This window comes from Prionailurus viverrinus, chromosome D1 (genome assembly GCF_022837055.1).
Source record: "Prionailurus viverrinus isolate Anna chromosome D1, UM_Priviv_1.0, whole genome shotgun sequence".
Taxonomy (NCBI): Eukaryota; Metazoa; Chordata; class Mammalia; order Carnivora; family Felidae; genus Prionailurus; species Prionailurus viverrinus.
In genome coordinates this window covers 100,010,409-100,026,755 of record NC_062570.1, presented here as the reverse complement: position 1 = coordinate 100,026,755, position 16,347 = coordinate 100,010,409, and the positions used below count along the sequence as shown (strand labels likewise).

General features: G+C 38.9%; 1 protein-coding gene across 2 annotated transcripts in view; it reads left to right on the top strand.

The window, feature by feature from the left end:
- The window catches only part of FNBP4 (formin binding protein 4), a 44,704-nt gene that overhangs the window by 9,626 nt on the left and 18,731 nt on the right, over window positions 1-16,347 (top strand). For both annotated transcript variants that reach the window (XM_047877616.1, XM_047877614.1), the window contains exons 5-12: window positions 1,620-1,767; window positions 1,897-2,017; window positions 5,736-6,077; window positions 7,439-7,649; window positions 10,698-10,819; window positions 12,630-12,734; window positions 14,266-14,399; window positions 15,385-15,572. In XM_047877616.1, the coding sequence (XP_047733572.1) occupies window positions 1,620-1,767; window positions 1,897-2,017; window positions 5,736-6,077; window positions 7,439-7,649; window positions 10,698-10,819; window positions 12,630-12,734; window positions 14,266-14,399; window positions 15,385-15,572 (1,371 nt within the window). The remainder of the gene's footprint in view (window positions 1-1,619; window positions 1,768-1,896; window positions 2,018-5,735; window positions 6,078-7,438; window positions 7,650-10,697; window positions 10,820-12,629; window positions 12,735-14,265; window positions 14,400-15,384; window positions 15,573-16,347) is intronic.

Below are 16,347 nucleotides of genomic sequence, written 5' to 3'. Positions count from 1 at the left end.
AGCCCACGAACTGTGAGATCATGACCTGAGCTGAAGTTGGACTCTTAATCATCTGAGCCACCCAGGCACCTTTGTCAAACTTTTTTAAGTAATTTGTGCAAAAATGATTTGGGAAGGAGGAGTTAGACCTCCAGGGGACATTTGACTGTGTCCCTAGACATATTTGGTTGTTACACCAAGGGGTGGGGAACTGTTAGTGCATCTAGTGGGTAGAATCCAGGATGCTAAACACTACATGGGACTACCCTCACCACAGCAAAGAATTATCCAGCCCAAATGTTAACATTGCTAAAGTTGAGGAACCTTGTGTTAGATTGTTAATAGCTTTAGAGCTGAGTTGGGGTATAAAGTGAGAATTGTGGAGAAATTTATGCTTCCTTTTTTAATTTAAAAAATTTTTTATTTTAATTCCAGTATAGTTAACATACAGTGTCATATTAGTTTCAGGTGTACAGTATAATAATTCAAGATTCTGTCCATTATTTTGTGCTCATCAAAGTGCACTTCTTAATACCTATCACCGATTTCACCCGTTTCCCCTCCTCCCGCACCCTTTAGTAATCATCAGTTTGTTCTCTATAGTTGGTCTTTCTTCATTTGTCTCTCTCTTTCTTTGCCTTTGCTCATCTGTTTTATTTCTTAAATTCCACATGAGTGAAATATCGTATTTGTCTTTTTCTGACTTACTTTTCTTAGCATTATACTTTCTAGCTCTGTCTGCTTGTTACAAATGGCAAGCTTTCATTCTTTTTTATGGCTGAATACTGTTCCATTTTGTATATACCACTTTTTTGTTCATTTATAAATAGGTACTTGGGCTGCTTCCATAATTTGTCTATTGTAGATTATGCTACAATAAACATAGGGGTGCATATATACTTTCAAATTAGTATTTGTGTTCTTTGAATAAATACCAAGTAATGCAATTACTAGATTGTATAGTAGGTTTTTTTTTTTTTTTAATGTTTATTTATTTTGTGAGAGAGGGGGTACTTGTGCATGTGCTGGTGAGCAGGGAAGGGGCAGAGACAGAAGGAGAGAGAATCCCAAAGTAGGCTCTGTGCTGTGAGCACAGAGCCCAACACAGGGCTCAATCCCATGAGCCCATAAGATCATGACCTGAGCCAAAACCAAGTTGGACACAACCGACCGAGCCACCCAGGCACCCCTATTTTTAATATTTTGAGGAACCTCTGTACGGTTTTCCACAATGGCTGCACTGGTTTGTATTCCAGCCAACAGCGTGGGGAGGGTTCCTTTTTCTCCACATCCTCACCAACGCTGTTTCTTGTGTTTCTGATTTTAGCCATTCTGACAGGTGTGAGGTGACACCTCATTGTATTTTGATTTGCATTTCCCTGATGATGAGTGAAGTTGAGCGTCTTTTTCTATGTCTGTTGGCCATCTGGATGTCGCCTTTGGAAAAATGTCTGTTCATGTCTTGCCCATTTTTATTTGGATTATTTGTTTTTTGCTTGTTGAGTTGAACAAGTTCTTTATATTGGATATTCGCCCTTTGTCAGTTATATCATTAATAAATATCTTACCGTATTCAGTAGGTTGTTTTTTAGTTTTGTTGATGAGAAATTTTTGGTTTTTAAAATTTGTCTTTCTTCTAGTTGGAATTGAGATGGGAGATTGGCAGGAAGTCTGGGATGAGAACACAGGATGCTATTATTATTGGAACACACAAACAAATGAAGTGACTTGGGAGTTACCCCAGTATCTTGCCACCCAGGTACAGGGATTACAACATTACCAGCCCAGGTAAGAATAGACTTACAGAAGAAATTACCTAGGAAGAAGTTAGAGTCTTTCTCTTATTGATAATATTTGCCTTTTGTTTCTCTTACTAAGTGTATATTTATATATATATATATATTTTTTTTTTTTCAGTTCTGTAACAGGTCCTGAAGCTAGTTTTGTGGTTAATACAGATGTGTATACAAAGGAGAAGAACGTTTCTGTTTCCAGTAGTAAAAGTGGACAAGTCATAGCCAAGCGAGAAGTCAAAAAGGTAAGTTACAACATGTCTCATTTGCTTGCTTGCATACTTATTTATTTCTTTATAAATGCTTATTTATTTTTAGCGGGGGGAGGGAAAGAGAGAGGAAAGAATCCCAAGCAGGCTCTTACATGGGGCTCATACCCACAGACTGCGAGATCATGATCTGAGCTGAAATCCAGAATTGGACGCTTAAATGACTTAGCCATCCAGATGCCCCTCATTTGCTTATTTTAAATCTAAAGAACTTGACTCTTGCTCTGGCACAGGTATAGAAGCTTTCTGTTAGTATTTTATAACTGGATGTGAAATCGGACAAATGTTTCTTAAAGCTTTATTTGATGTTTATGTTTAATATGTAGCCCTTATAACAGTTACCCAGTTCATTGGTTCTTCTGGAGCTTTAGGGTGCTACAGAGGCTCATTGGGTCATCATGAAAAGGATGTGGGAGCAGCCAAGCAGGCAGGCTTCAGATCTCCTTCTCTAGTTCAGAATAGTTCTATTTTGGGAACCCACGTGTTTTTTTTGTTTTAAGCCGAAATCTAGTTGGACGCTCAACCCATTGAGCCACCCAGGCTCCCCATATCTTGAATTTTTTATTTTTTTTAATGTTTGTTTATTTTTGAGAGAGACAGAGCATGAGTAAGGGAGGGGCAGAGAGAGGGAGAGATAGAATCCTTAGTAGGTAGTTCTGAGCTGTCAGCTCAGAGCCTGACATGGGACTCAAACCCACGAACTGTGACATAATGACCCAAGCCAGAGTCAGACGCTTAACCAACTGAGCTACCCAGGGGCCCCATGTATCTTAAATTTTTAAACGATGGGTTTAAATAGGAGGTATATTAACATATATTTTTAGGGGGTGCCTGGCTGGCTCAGTCGGTATAGTATGCAACTCTTGGTCTCAGGGAAGGGAGTTCAATCCCCATGTTGGTGTGGAGCCTACTTAAAAATACATATATACATACATACATACATACTTTTGGAACAATTTGGTGTTTACAACTCCAGGCGGGAGATAGACTTTTTTTTTTTTTTAACGTTTATTTATTTTTGAGACAGAGAGAGAGCACGAACAGGGGAGGGGCAGAAAGAGAGGGAGACACAGAATCTGAAACAGGCTCCAGGCTCTGAGCGGTCAGCACAGAGCCCGACGTGGGGCTTGAACTCATGGACCGTGAGATCATGACCTGAGCCGAAGTCGGACGCTTAACCAACCGAGCCACCCAGGCGCCCCCTATTTTTCTTTTGAGGTGGACTAAATATTATACCAGTGAAGGAAGTGAGCAATATAGGTATAACAACACATTTCACTTTTCTCTTTGTCCCTTTCCTAACATACCTCTGAGGTTATGTCATCTAAAAAAAAGGGGATAGAGATTTATCCAGTTATGTAACTGACAAAACTTAGATTTTATTTAATTGTTTAAATCTGCTTCTTGCTAACTTGCCTTTTGACTTGGGAGAATAGGTGGAAGGATATGTGTGAATCGCACCCAGAACTAAGTTCTAGTTCAAACACTGCTTTCCTTGTATGGAAAGATCCCAAATGTCCATCGATGGATGAATGGATAAAGAAGATGTGGTAGATATATACAATGTAGTATTACTCGGCAATCAAAAACAGTGAAATCTTCCCATTTGCAGCTACAGGGATGGAACTAGAGGGTATTATACTAAGCACAATCAGCCAGAGAAAGACAAATAACATATGACTTCACTCATATGAGGAATTTAAGATACAAAACAGATGAACATAAGGGAAGGGAAGGAAAAATAATATAAGAACAGGGAGGGGGACAAAACATATAAGACTTCTTAAAAAAAAATTTTTTTTTTACATTTATTTTTGAGAAGCAGAGCACAAGCGGGGGAAGGGCAGAGAGAACGAGACACAGAATCCGAAGGAGGCTCCAGGCTCTGAGCTGTCAGCACAGAGCCCAATGTGGGGCTCAAACCCACAAACCATGAGATGATGACCTGAGCCAAAGTCAAGACACTTAACTGACTGAGCCACCCAGGCACCCCAAGAGACTTCTTAAATATGGAGAAGAGCAGAGTTATTGGAGGGGTTGTGGGGGATGGGCTAAATGGGTAATGGGCATTAAGGAATCAACTCCTGAAATCATTGTTACACTATATGCTAACTAACTGGGATGTAAATTCAAAATAAAACAAAAAAAACCACTGCTTTCCTCAAGTAACAATGTTTGAATTTTACACTTGTAAGGAAAATGGTACAAATATATATACTAGTCTGTTGGCCGTTTGTGGTTTTTAAGAACATCCCATAGTTGGGGCGCCTGGGTGGCTCAGTCATTTAAACATCCAACTCTTGATTTAGGCTCAGGTCATGATCTCATGGTTCATGGGTTGGAGCCCCACATCAGGCTCCGTTCTGACAGTGAGGAGCCTGCTTGGGATTCTCTTTCCCTCTCTGTCAGCCTCTCCTCTGCTTATACATGCATGTGCTGTCTCTCTTTCTCAAAATAAATAAAAAGGAAGGTTGATAATTTAATTTTTTTTTTTTTTCAACGTTTATTTATTTTTGGGACAGAGAGAGACAGAGCATGAACGGGGGAGGGGCAGAGAGAGAGGGAGACACAGAATGGGAAACAGGCTCCAGGCTCTGAGCCATCAGCCCAGAGCCTGACGCGGGGCTCAAACTCACGGACCGCGAGATCGTGACCTGGCTGAAGTCGGACGCTTAACCGACTGCGCCACCCAGGCGCCCCGGAAGGTTGATAATTTAAAAAAATATATATATATGTATGTATGTATGTATGTATTTATATATTTATATATCCAGTGATTGAGGGGTGCCTGGGTGGCTCAGTCAGTTGAATGGCCAACTTTTAATTTCTGCTCAGGTCATGATCTCACACTTCGTGGGACTGTGCCTTGCATTGTGCTTTGTGCTGCCAGTGGGGAGCCTTCTTGGGATTCTCTGTCTCCCCCTCTCTCTGCTCCTTCCCCCCTTTCAAAAATAAATAAACATTAAGAAAATAATATGCACTAAGTGGTGCAGTTGCTCTGGAAAACAGTGTGTGAAGGTTCCTCAAAAAATTAAAATAGATCTACCCTATGACCCAGCAATAGCACTGCTAGGAATTTACCCAAGGGATACAGGAGTGCTGATGCATAGGGGCACTTGTATCCAATGTTTATAGCAGTACTTTAAACAATAGCCAAATTATGAAAAGAACCTGAATGTCCATCAACTGACAAATGGATAAAGAAGATGAGGTTTATATATACAAGGGAATACTACTTGGCAATGAGAAAGAATGAAATCTGGCCATTTGTAGCAACATGGATGGAACTGGAGAGTATTATGCTAAGTGAAATAAGTCAGGCAGAGAAAGACATACCATGTGTTTTCACTCATGTGGATCCTGAGAAACAGAAGACCATGGGGGGAGGGGAAGGGGGGAAAAAGTTACAGAGAGGGAAGGAGGCAAACCGTAAGAGACTCTTAAATACTGAGAACAAACAGGGTTGGTGGGGGGGTGGTGAGAGGAAAGTGGGTGATGGGCATTGAGGAGTACACCTGTTGGGATGAGCACTGGGTGTTGTATGGAAACCAGTTTGACAATAAATTATATAAAAAATATGCAGTGATTGAAAAACAGTCATTTTTAACATGAACAATTGTGTGTGTTATATTTATTCAGGTAAAGTTTTTTTATTTTTTCATTTGAAAAATAAATGAGATTATTTTATTTATAGGAAGTAAATGAAGGAATTCAGGCTCTCTCAAATAGTGAGGAGGAGAAGAAAGGGGTGGCAGCATCACTGCTTGCTCCTTTGCTGCCTGAGGGAATAAAAGAGGAAGAAGAGAGATGGAGAAGAAAAGTAATTTGTAAAGAATCAGAGCCCGTTTGCGAAGTGAAAGAAACCAGTACGACAGCAGAAGAAGCAGCAACAATAATAAAGCCACAGGAAATTACATTAGACAACATGGAAGATCCTTCTCAGGAGGATCTTTGCAGTGTTGTTCAATCTGGAGAAAGTGAAGAGGAAGAGGAACAAGATACCCTTGAATTGGAGCTGGTTTTGGAAAGAAAAAAAGTAAGTTTTTGTTAAGTACATTTTTTCCCCTATTACTATCACACTCTGGGGTCATTGTGCTCTGTTCACAGCCATTACCGGGATTTTGTTTTTCTCAACCTTTTGTCTACATATGTTTAAGCTGATGCAATAAAAACCTTAACTATCGAGTTACAGTTCTTTTGGTTCCTGATGATATTTTTGATAGTTGACTAATAAAGACTGACATTGCTCTGATTTAATGATAGCTAGATACAGTGAGGAATGACTATCTTTGATTTAGACTCTTAACAAATGAGCATAGTAGATTCTTTTTTTTTTTTTTTTTTTTTTAAGTTTATTTATTTTTGAGACAGAGAGAGACAGAGCATGAATGGGGGAGGGTCAGAGAGAGAGAGACACAGAATCTGAAACACGCTCCAGGCTCTGAGCTGTCAGCACAGAGCCCGACGCGGGGCTCGAACTCACAGACTGTGAGATCATGACCTGAGCCGAAGTCGGCCGCTTAACCGACTGAGCCACCCAGGCGCCCCATGAGCATAGTAGATTCTTAGTGATAACTTGGTTTTTAAATTAAAGTACAGGTTGACTTCCAGTGATCACCTATGGCGTTATTTAAATAGTTAAATGGGTCTTGTAAGATAATAGATTAAGAGAAACTCATAATTTCATGTGCTTCCTTTCAAAAAAGATGGTCCTCAGGAAATTTTCTTGATTGAGAAGTTGATTTTTACAATTTTCTGCCGTGATTTTTCTTTTTCTTTTTTTTAATGTTTATTTTTGAGAGAGTGTGAGTGAGCCAGGTAGAGGCAGAGAGAGAGAAGGAGAGGGAGAGAATCCCAAGCAGGCTCCATACAGTGCTCATCATGGACCCCCACACGGGTCTTGATCCCACAACCACGAGATCATGATCTAAGCCAAAACCAAGAGTCAGACACTTAACCGACCAAACCACCCAGGTGCCCCTGCCCTGATTTTTCTTGAAACAGTTTTGTCTGCTGTTTGGAGTATGAATCAAAAATGTAACAGGTGTTATAACAGCAATATCTCCTTTAAGCTTTTCCACTTTTGAAAAATTTAAAGCTATCAGGGACAAGCTACGTTAGACTCTATCTATTGTGTTCATGTACTAGAAACTTTGTCTCAGTGAATCTCTAGAACTTTTCCCTTTCAAATTGGTATTTGTTAACTACAATCATGAATAAGTGTTTGCTGAGTAACGAGCATAATACTTGGCGCTAATGGAAAAAATGTATTAAATACTTCCGTCCTCAAAGGATTTTAATTCTGATAATGCACAGTTATCATTCTTGGTCTCACAGATGCTTAAGTGTTGACGAACAGGTAATAACACTCTAACTTTGTTGTCATGTTCATTGTAGGCAGAGTTACGAGCCTTGGAGGAAGGAGATGGTAGTGTGTCAGGGTCTAGTCCATGTTCTGATATCAGCCAGCCAGCGTCTCAAGATGGAATGCGTAGACTTATGTCTAAAAGGGGGAAATGGAAGATGTTTGTTCGAGCTACCAGTCCAGAATCTACCAGCCGGAGTTCTAGCAAAACTGGACGAGAGACTCCAGAAAATGGGGAAACTGGTAATTCGTGTTTTACATTAAATTTGCAGAGTTGAAAGATACAAAGGGGAAATCCTGAGCCTTGTTTTGTTTTGTGTTTTGTTCCGTTTTCAGCAAGAAGGAGGTAGCACTTGCATCCTTTTATGGAAGTGCTGGAAAGGGAGCTTCCTTTCACTTCTTTAACTGCTCTGTGAAAAGTAGAGAAGTGAAAGGAAGCTCCCTTTCCAGGAGCTTTGGTTGGGGATTCACTACTGATTGGGGACTACCTCTCCCTCAAAAACAGAAAAGCAAGATTCACTCCCTTTTTAAAAATCTTGGTACGGTAACTGCCTTATCTGTATTTTTTTAAAACATTTTTTTAAAACATTTAAAATGGGACAAGCAAGGGAGGGACAAAGAGAGGGAGACACAGAATCTGAAGCAGGCTCCAGGCTCTGAGCTGTTAGCACAGAGCCCAATGTGGGGCTCGAACTCACGAACTGCAAGATCATGACCTGAGCTGAAGTCGGACGCTTAACCCACTGAGCCACCCAGGTGTCCACTGCCTTATCTGTATTAAGTCCATGAGCTCTCATTAGCTCACTGTTTCTGCTTGTAAGCAAGGCAGGCAAGGACTACCTCTGCCAAGCCCAGCCTCCTCTCTGCTCTCTCTCTGGTTTTTTGTTTAGATAGATTAGTCTTTTCATGAGGACCCAACTTATCTCTATTCAGGGTAATGTAGTAGAGACCCTGCTGCATCTTTCCAATCTGTTAATAGAACAAATATCTTAATCTCCATTTGACCCTGATTCTTCAGTGGAAAATTAGCAGTAAGATTTGAGCACTAGACCTTAGTTTGGTGTACTTAACAAAAGATACTTTTATGGGTTATGGTCAAAATACGATAAATAAAAACACAGTAATAAGTAAATGCAGACATCCTTGTTTGAGATTTTTTTTCAATCATATAGAAGAATATGAAGTGAAAATCTTAAAGTCCCCCTTCATCTTTTCCCGATTTGCATTCCTTACCTCTGAAGTCCATTTTCTCTGTCCTTTACCTATATCTTTCCAGACCTTTTCTGCTGTATTCATTTGTGGTTGTGTGTATATGTGTAATCTGTACATGTGCATGTGTAATTTTTGCCATAGATGAGATTAGCCATGTGGATTGTTAAACATACTTAAAGTGTAAAATTACTGTTTTCAACCACCAAGTACAAAAGATATTTATTTAACTCTTCTTCATCAGTGGACATTTGAGTTGTGTCCATGTTTCACTTTTTAAAGTAATACTGCAGTTGCATTATTAGGTAATACCAGCAAGCCATTCAAGTGTCCATCCAGGGTAGAATGGATAAATAGTAGTGTGTTCTTGCAATTGAATACTAAACAACCGTGAAAAAAGGTCAGTGGTCTACAGTTAATATGCATTAAAATGAATCTAAGAAACAATAGTGTTGAATTTAAAAAGCTACAGGAGAACGCATATGTTTGTATTCTCTGTATATAAGTTGGAAAATCGTAAAAAATATTGTGCTTAAAGATCTTTCCATGATGGAACTAGAGGAAGGCACTTAAACCATAAGGGTAGAGATCACGTCTGATGTGGATGTGATGGCAGAGGCACTGTGAACTTTAGAAGTGCCTGTGATAGTTTTCCACTAAGCTGGGTTGTGGTTTCTTGAGTGCTCATTTCATTCTTTATATTTATTATATACATACAGTACTTCACAATAAAAACAATGTTGTAATAAACATCTTGGTATATATATCTTTATGCAGATTTTAGTGTCATTATAGTATAGATTCCTAGCGATATAATATTATTAGGTCCAGGGGTATATAGATCCTATCTAATTGCCCTTTGAAATAGGCAAAAGTCTTAGAGCACTAGTAGTGTTTTAAATTGTTAAAGTCTTTTACCTGCCAGCAAATGTAAGATGTCTAATATACAAATGAATTACAAACTGGTAAGTGGGGGGGAGAGATTTGGTTTCAAACAATTTTTTTTAATTTTTTTTTTTATTTTTACATTTATTTTTGATAGAGCACAAGTGGGGGAGGGGCAGGGAAAGAAGGAGACACAGAATAGGAAGTAGGCTCCAGGCTCTGAGCTGTCAGCACAGAGCCCAACGCGGGGCTCAAACCCACAAACTGTGAGATCATGACCTGAGCTGAAGTCAGACGCCCAACCGACTGAGCCACTCAGGCACCCCGGTTTCAATTTGAAAACGCAGAAGGAATATTAATAAGAGCAAGGCCAGTATATGATAAGATTAAGTACTTAATAGAAACTTTAAGGCCAATAAAGTTATTGAAAGTGATGTTAAAAGTCACATTATTCTTTACATCAAAGATTAACCAGAGTCAAGAAAAAGTATTTAAATTTAGTTATTTCTTAAATCACTTGATAGCCTCATGACAGAATGATTTATATCGTACATGCGGACTAGTTTGATAAGCACACATCTAGGTGGTAAGCAAACATAACAGAGAGGTGGTAAGCAAACATAACAGTTCGTGTCTTTTACTCCATTTAAGTTGATGGTAAACCTGTTCTCTTTCGAAGTTTCCCAAAGAGACATCACCAAGCAGAAGAGTAGTTTGGTCTGATATAGATTGTCTACAGGTCTTAACCAGTTTAGAAAGGAGTTTATCAGGTAGTTTAAAATTAATGCTGCTGTGATAGTGAAACCCTTTTTTTCAAAACTCATATTGTGAAGAACCTTTATGTATCCCAGGTTTGATAACCTAGCTTTTATAAGTAATTGAAGTAATGGTATCCTGGAATAGATTAGAAAAGATAAATAGATGAATGTGAAAGGGAAACTAAAGACTACAGGGTAATGTGGTAAAACAGATTGTTATTTATAGACATTTTAAGAAAGGGGATTATAGAGGATAAGGTTTTTTGGCTTTTTAAAGACAGGTAGATAAGTCATTACGGTTTATTTAATAAAGAAAACAGGGAAAGGAAAAAGAACTAAAATTTTTTTTCAGATATCGCTGCTATAGGAGTAAGAAAAGTTATGTGATGTACTATATTAGTATTCCTTTTGAATTAATTTTACATGTTTTCTTTTGTAGTAATTGGTGCTGACACTTCAGAAAAAATAGATGAAAATTCAGACAAAGAGATGGAAGTCGAAGAATCTCCAGAGAAGATAAAAGTACCAACAGCACCTAAAGAAGAAGAACAAGATTTGAAAGTATGTATTTAACATGGCTTGACAAATTTTTAAAAAAATATTTTTAATGTTTATTTTTGAGAGTGAGAGAGCGTCCAAGAAGAGGAGGGGTAGAGACCCGGGACAGAGGATCTGAAGTGGGCTCTGTGCTGACAGCAGAGAGCCTGATACAGGGCTCAAACTCATGGACCATGAGATCATGACCTGAGCCAAAGTTGGAGGCTTAACCAACTGAGCCACTCAGGCGCCCTGACAAAAAGATATTTTTAAAGTTTGTTTTTCTTTTGAGAATGATTGTGTGCATGAGCAGGGGAGGGGCACAGAGGGAGAGAGAATCCCAAGCAGGCTGCACACTGGCAGGGCAGAGCCCAAGGCAGGAGTTGATCCCACAAACTGTGAGATCATGACCTGAACAGAAGTCAGGAGTCGGATGCTTAACTGATTGAATCACCCAGGCACCCGGACAAATATTTTTAAATTGGGCACCTGTTAAACTACCTTCTTTGTTAGCAAGTACTGAAAGTAATCTTTGCTATCTCCAAATATAAGTCATTTATTTAGTTACGTGAAAAGGTCATATTTCAGGCTGTAACACTGAATTAGAAGACTTGATGTAGAGAAATTACCTAAAAGTAAATTCTAGATGCTTTAATTGCTTTCTTTTAAAAGTTACACCTTCTGGGGCGCCTGGGTGGCTTAGTCGGTTAAGCATCCGACTTCGGCTCAGGTCATGATCTCACGGTTCGTGGGTTCGAGCCCCGCATCGGGCTCTGTGCTGACAGCTCAGAGCCTGGAGCCTGTTTTGGATTGTGTCTCCCTCTGTCTCTGCCCCTCCCCCACTCGCACTCTGTCTCTCTCTGTCTCAAAAATAAATAAACATTAAAAAAAAAAATTAAAAAAGATAAAAGTTATGCCTTCAGGGGCAACTAGGTGGCTCAGTTGGGTAAGTGTTCGACTTCTGCTCAGGTCATGATCTGATGGTTTATGGGTTTCAACCCCACATCAGGTCTTCTGCTGTAAGCACAGAGGCCACTTCAGATTCTCTGTCTCCCTCTCTTTGCCCTACCCATGCGCACGTGCCCATGTTCTCTCCTTCTCTCTCTCATAAATAAATAAACATTAAAATATGAATAAATAAAATTTAAGCCTTCATTGGAAAGCAATAATAGTGTATCAATGTAGGCTCCTGTAGTTTGGAAGTACTGAAGAGACTAAAAGTCACAAATTTAATTTCTGCGTGTACTTCTCTTTACATAAAGGCTAACTCGGTTCCAATTTTATTTCTAGCCTAATGTCGAGAGAATTGGACCATATAAATATGTGGCTATTTAAGGATGGTCTATTGGAAAAATCACATAGTACATTCTTTTGACTCGAAAGAGTTTATCCAGTCACTGGCTAGTGTACAACCATGTGAAAGGGACTGGGAGAATTAATTTTGTTCAGTGCGTAGCTGATAAAAGCACTTAGTAATAATTAAATGATAGTTTGGACACTATTGGGAGTTACATCATTTAGCATCTATTTTCACCTGTTGAATTCTATATTGTCTCAAAGTATACATTCAATTTCTCTAGGCTTGTCCTTATTTATCACTTGTTATGTGAAGTATTTTAACGTAAATTAGAGTTTTCTACGTAACTAGAAATTTTTCTATGTAACTAGAAATAACTAGAGTTATTTTCATGACTGTTCAGATGCAACTATTTAAGAAGGGCTGTTTCTAGGCAGACCCTTTTTTTTTAGTATGTTTAAGAACAAAATAGTTTACATAATACAGAAAAATATTGCTGATTCAATTTTATTTTTCTCTTTCTTTCCTACATTACAGTTTCAGATTGGAGAACTGGCAAATACCCTGACAAGTAAATTTGAATTCCTAGGCATTAATAGACAGTCCATCTCCAACTTTCATGTGCTGCTCTTACAGACTGAGGTAATTTAGGCATTTATGTATAGTTGGTCTTTGAGTAAAATGCTCTATGTGTAAGGCTTTTATCTTATTTTTCTAATCCTAAATTAAAATTTTTAACATTGGTGCAAATTTGAATGACTAACCCAGGAAACAAAACTGTGTAAACGTAACTATGAAGATAAATACTAAGATTTTATGTGTGGGGATACCACCTTCAGTAGGCATATATTCTATTTTATGTTTAAAAAATATTTTTTTAGGGGCGCCTGGGTGGCGCAGTCGGTTAGGCGTCCGACTTCAGCCAGGTCACGATCTCGCGGTCCGTGAGTTCGAGCCCCGCATCGGGCTCTGGGCTGATGGCTCAGAGCCTGGAGCCTGTTTCCGATTCTGTGTCTCCCTCTCTCTCTGCCCCTCCCCCGTTCATGCTCTGTCTCTCTCTCTCTCCCAAAAAATAAATAAACGTTGAAAAAAAAATTTTTTTTTTTAAATATTTTTTTATACAAAAATGCTGATTCAAAGGGGCACATGTGCCCCAATGTTTATGGTAGCACTGTTAACACTAGCCAGATTATGGAAAGATCCCAAATGTCCATTGACAGATGAATGGATAAAGAAGATGTGGTATCTGTATACAATGGAATATTAGCAATCAGAAACAATGAAATCTTGGCATTTGCAACAATGCAGATGGAACTAGAGTGTATTATGCTAAGTGAAACTAGAGAAAGACAAATATATGACTTCACGCATATGTGGAATTTAAGATACAAAGCAGGTGAACATATGGGAAGGGAAACAAAAATAATATAAAAATGGGGACAGGGACAAAACATAAGAGACCCTTAAATATAGAGAACAAACAGGGTTGCTGAAGGGGTTATGGGTGGGGGATGGGCTATAAATGGGCAAGGGGCATTAAGGGAGACATTTGTTGGGATGAGCACTGGGTGTTACATGTAAGGGATGAACCACTGGATTTTACTCCTGAAATCATTATTGCACTATATGCTAACTAACTTGGATGTAAAATAAATAAATGAATGAATGAATGAATGAATGCATTAAATAACACAATGAGCCTAATAACAGATTTACATCAAACTAAAAATAAAAGTTCGGAGTCCTTTTGTAACCTGAATAGTTTACAACATGGTAGAGCAGGATTCAGTAAGGAACTCCTGTAGGAAGCTTACCTCCCTAAGTATTGAACCTTTGCTTTTGATTACTGAACCACATGAACTCTCTACCAAAAACTAAAATTGCTAGGGAATTAATATAGTCCAAAGGAGAAAAACAAAACTGCTACTCATTTTCACAGATACTGGAGAGCTGGCAGTATAAAAATGTACTAAGGTCCAATCTTGTTTTTAGAACTGTGTAGAGCAAACAATATTTTATATGAATAAGACAGTATTTCTGTGCGTTTTGGGTCTACTTTCCTTTTGTGAGAGTATAGCAATACAGTTGTGGACCAGAAGACCTGTCCCTTTTATTCCTGTCTTCTGATGTAACAGTAAGCCTTTTAACTTATTTCTCTGTTTGTTGATTCTAGACTCGGATTGCAGACTGGAGGGAAGGGGCTCTTAATGGGAACTACCTTAAACGAAAACTTCAGGATGCAGCAGAACAACTAAAACAGTATGAAATAAACGCCACTCCTAAAGGCTGGTCCTGCCACTGGGACAGGTACGCACTCTTCTCCCCTTTTCACCTTTCACCTTTGACATCTCAGACATGATTTGTGATCACCACCACCTGACGACATGACAGCCTGTCCGGAGACTGAGAGCAGCTGCAGTTAGCGGTGCTGGGCAGGCAGAGCACCGCAAGCACTTACAGTTTGGGCCAGCCACACGGAGAAACAAAAAGCAATGTTTAAAGTGTTCCATGTAACGGATTTTTTCCCAAGATGGACAAAGCTGGTTTTTACTCTCCAGAGTGTTGTTGCACGGAGTAGGGCGGGCTTGGGGGTTAAGCGCATGCGAGAGCTCTGTGCGCTTTACAGGACCTCTGGAAGCAACTACTCCTGATTAACCTCGGTGAAGTTAAGGAAAGCTTCGTGCCAGAAGATGTGAATGAAGAACAAGATTACTATCTTCTGCCAGCAGGTCAGATGAAAACATTTCTTTTTATATTTGGCTTTTCTTGATTTTTTTTTTCGTTATTTGAAATCTTTGCTCTTTTATTTTTCAGCTCCCAGATCCTCTCCCTCTCTTTAGCTTTCACTGTGTTTGATATCAAGAGTATGAAATGTGAATTCCACGGTCCAAGAGGGGAAGAGTCACCTTTCGCAAACTTCGTTGTTCTCTTCTTTGGAAGGGAAATTAGTGTTCTAGGAGATTGAGTCCCTTCGTTAATGAAACTTGAAACCCTGTTAAACATTGGCAAAAAACAAAACAAAACAAAATGTGAGAGGTGTTTTCTAAGTCATCTGTTGGAGTGAGGGCTCAGGGCTGTATTCACAGAGCTGCTGGCAGTGCAAATAGCTTTGAATTATCCTTGGTTCTTCATCCTCAATTGTCAAAGCTCTTTGTTGCCTTTGTGAATAGCAGTCCATTAAGAAGAGGTTCGTCCCTGTGAGAGCAGACTGCTGTCCTGGGACAGGACCAAACGGAAGTGTCTTTGTAGGAGAATGGGTCTTAAAACGTGTGTTTTCTTTCTTGTAATTTAGGGATCATAGACGATATTTCTATGTAAACGAACAGTCGGGCGAGTCTCAGTGGGAGTTTCCAGATGGTGAGGAGGAAGAGGAAGAAAGCCAAGCACAAGAAAGTAGAGACGAGACTCTTCCTAAACAGACCTTGAAAGACAAAACTGGCACTGATTCAAATTCTACAGAATCTTCTGAGAATTCCACAGGTGGGACAATTTACCCTATACTAATTGGAGAGAAATACTTTTGGAGAAAAAAAGATTTGTGTTAGTTGGTACCATAAAAGAAGAAAGTAATTCAAATCATAGCGTAAATTTCTAGCTAAAAAATAGTGGCTTAACATAAAAATGCAAGAGTTAATACTGAAGAAAACTAAGGCAGGGACTGCTTAGAAATCAGCAGACTATTAATATCAGACTTTGCTAAAAAATAAAATGATGAGCCAATATATTTTGATTTTTAAAAGATTGTCCCATAAGAGCTTCCATCTGCTTTCTAGATAGGATGCTCCCGATTCAGGAATCATTTAATGTACCCAATTAGATCTAACAACAACAAAAAGATTGTCCTATAACCACTCTGTCATGCCACAAAGCCGTGTATCCACTAACAGGAACGTTAATGTTGAGGAACTAGTAGCTGAATTGTCAATATCTTTGTGGAGTGATAATAGATTTGTTTTCCCTTTCTGTAGAAAACTTAATCTGTAGATAGTGCAGCCTCATTTTTCCACTCCACTATTCTTACAAGTATGGTTGTTGTAAATCAAAATATTCTGAAGAAATGGTATGAAACTAGGACCATTATTTCAGAGAAGCAAAATAATCATTGGAAATTGCCAACAATATTCTAGCATAAAACAATCAGGATGGCTCAACCCAGTAAATGTTCTCCTAGAGGTCTTTAGTTTTATTGTATACATTAACTTATTTTTACTTATGTATTTATTTTTTGAGTGTGGGGGAGAGGGGCAGAGGGGAA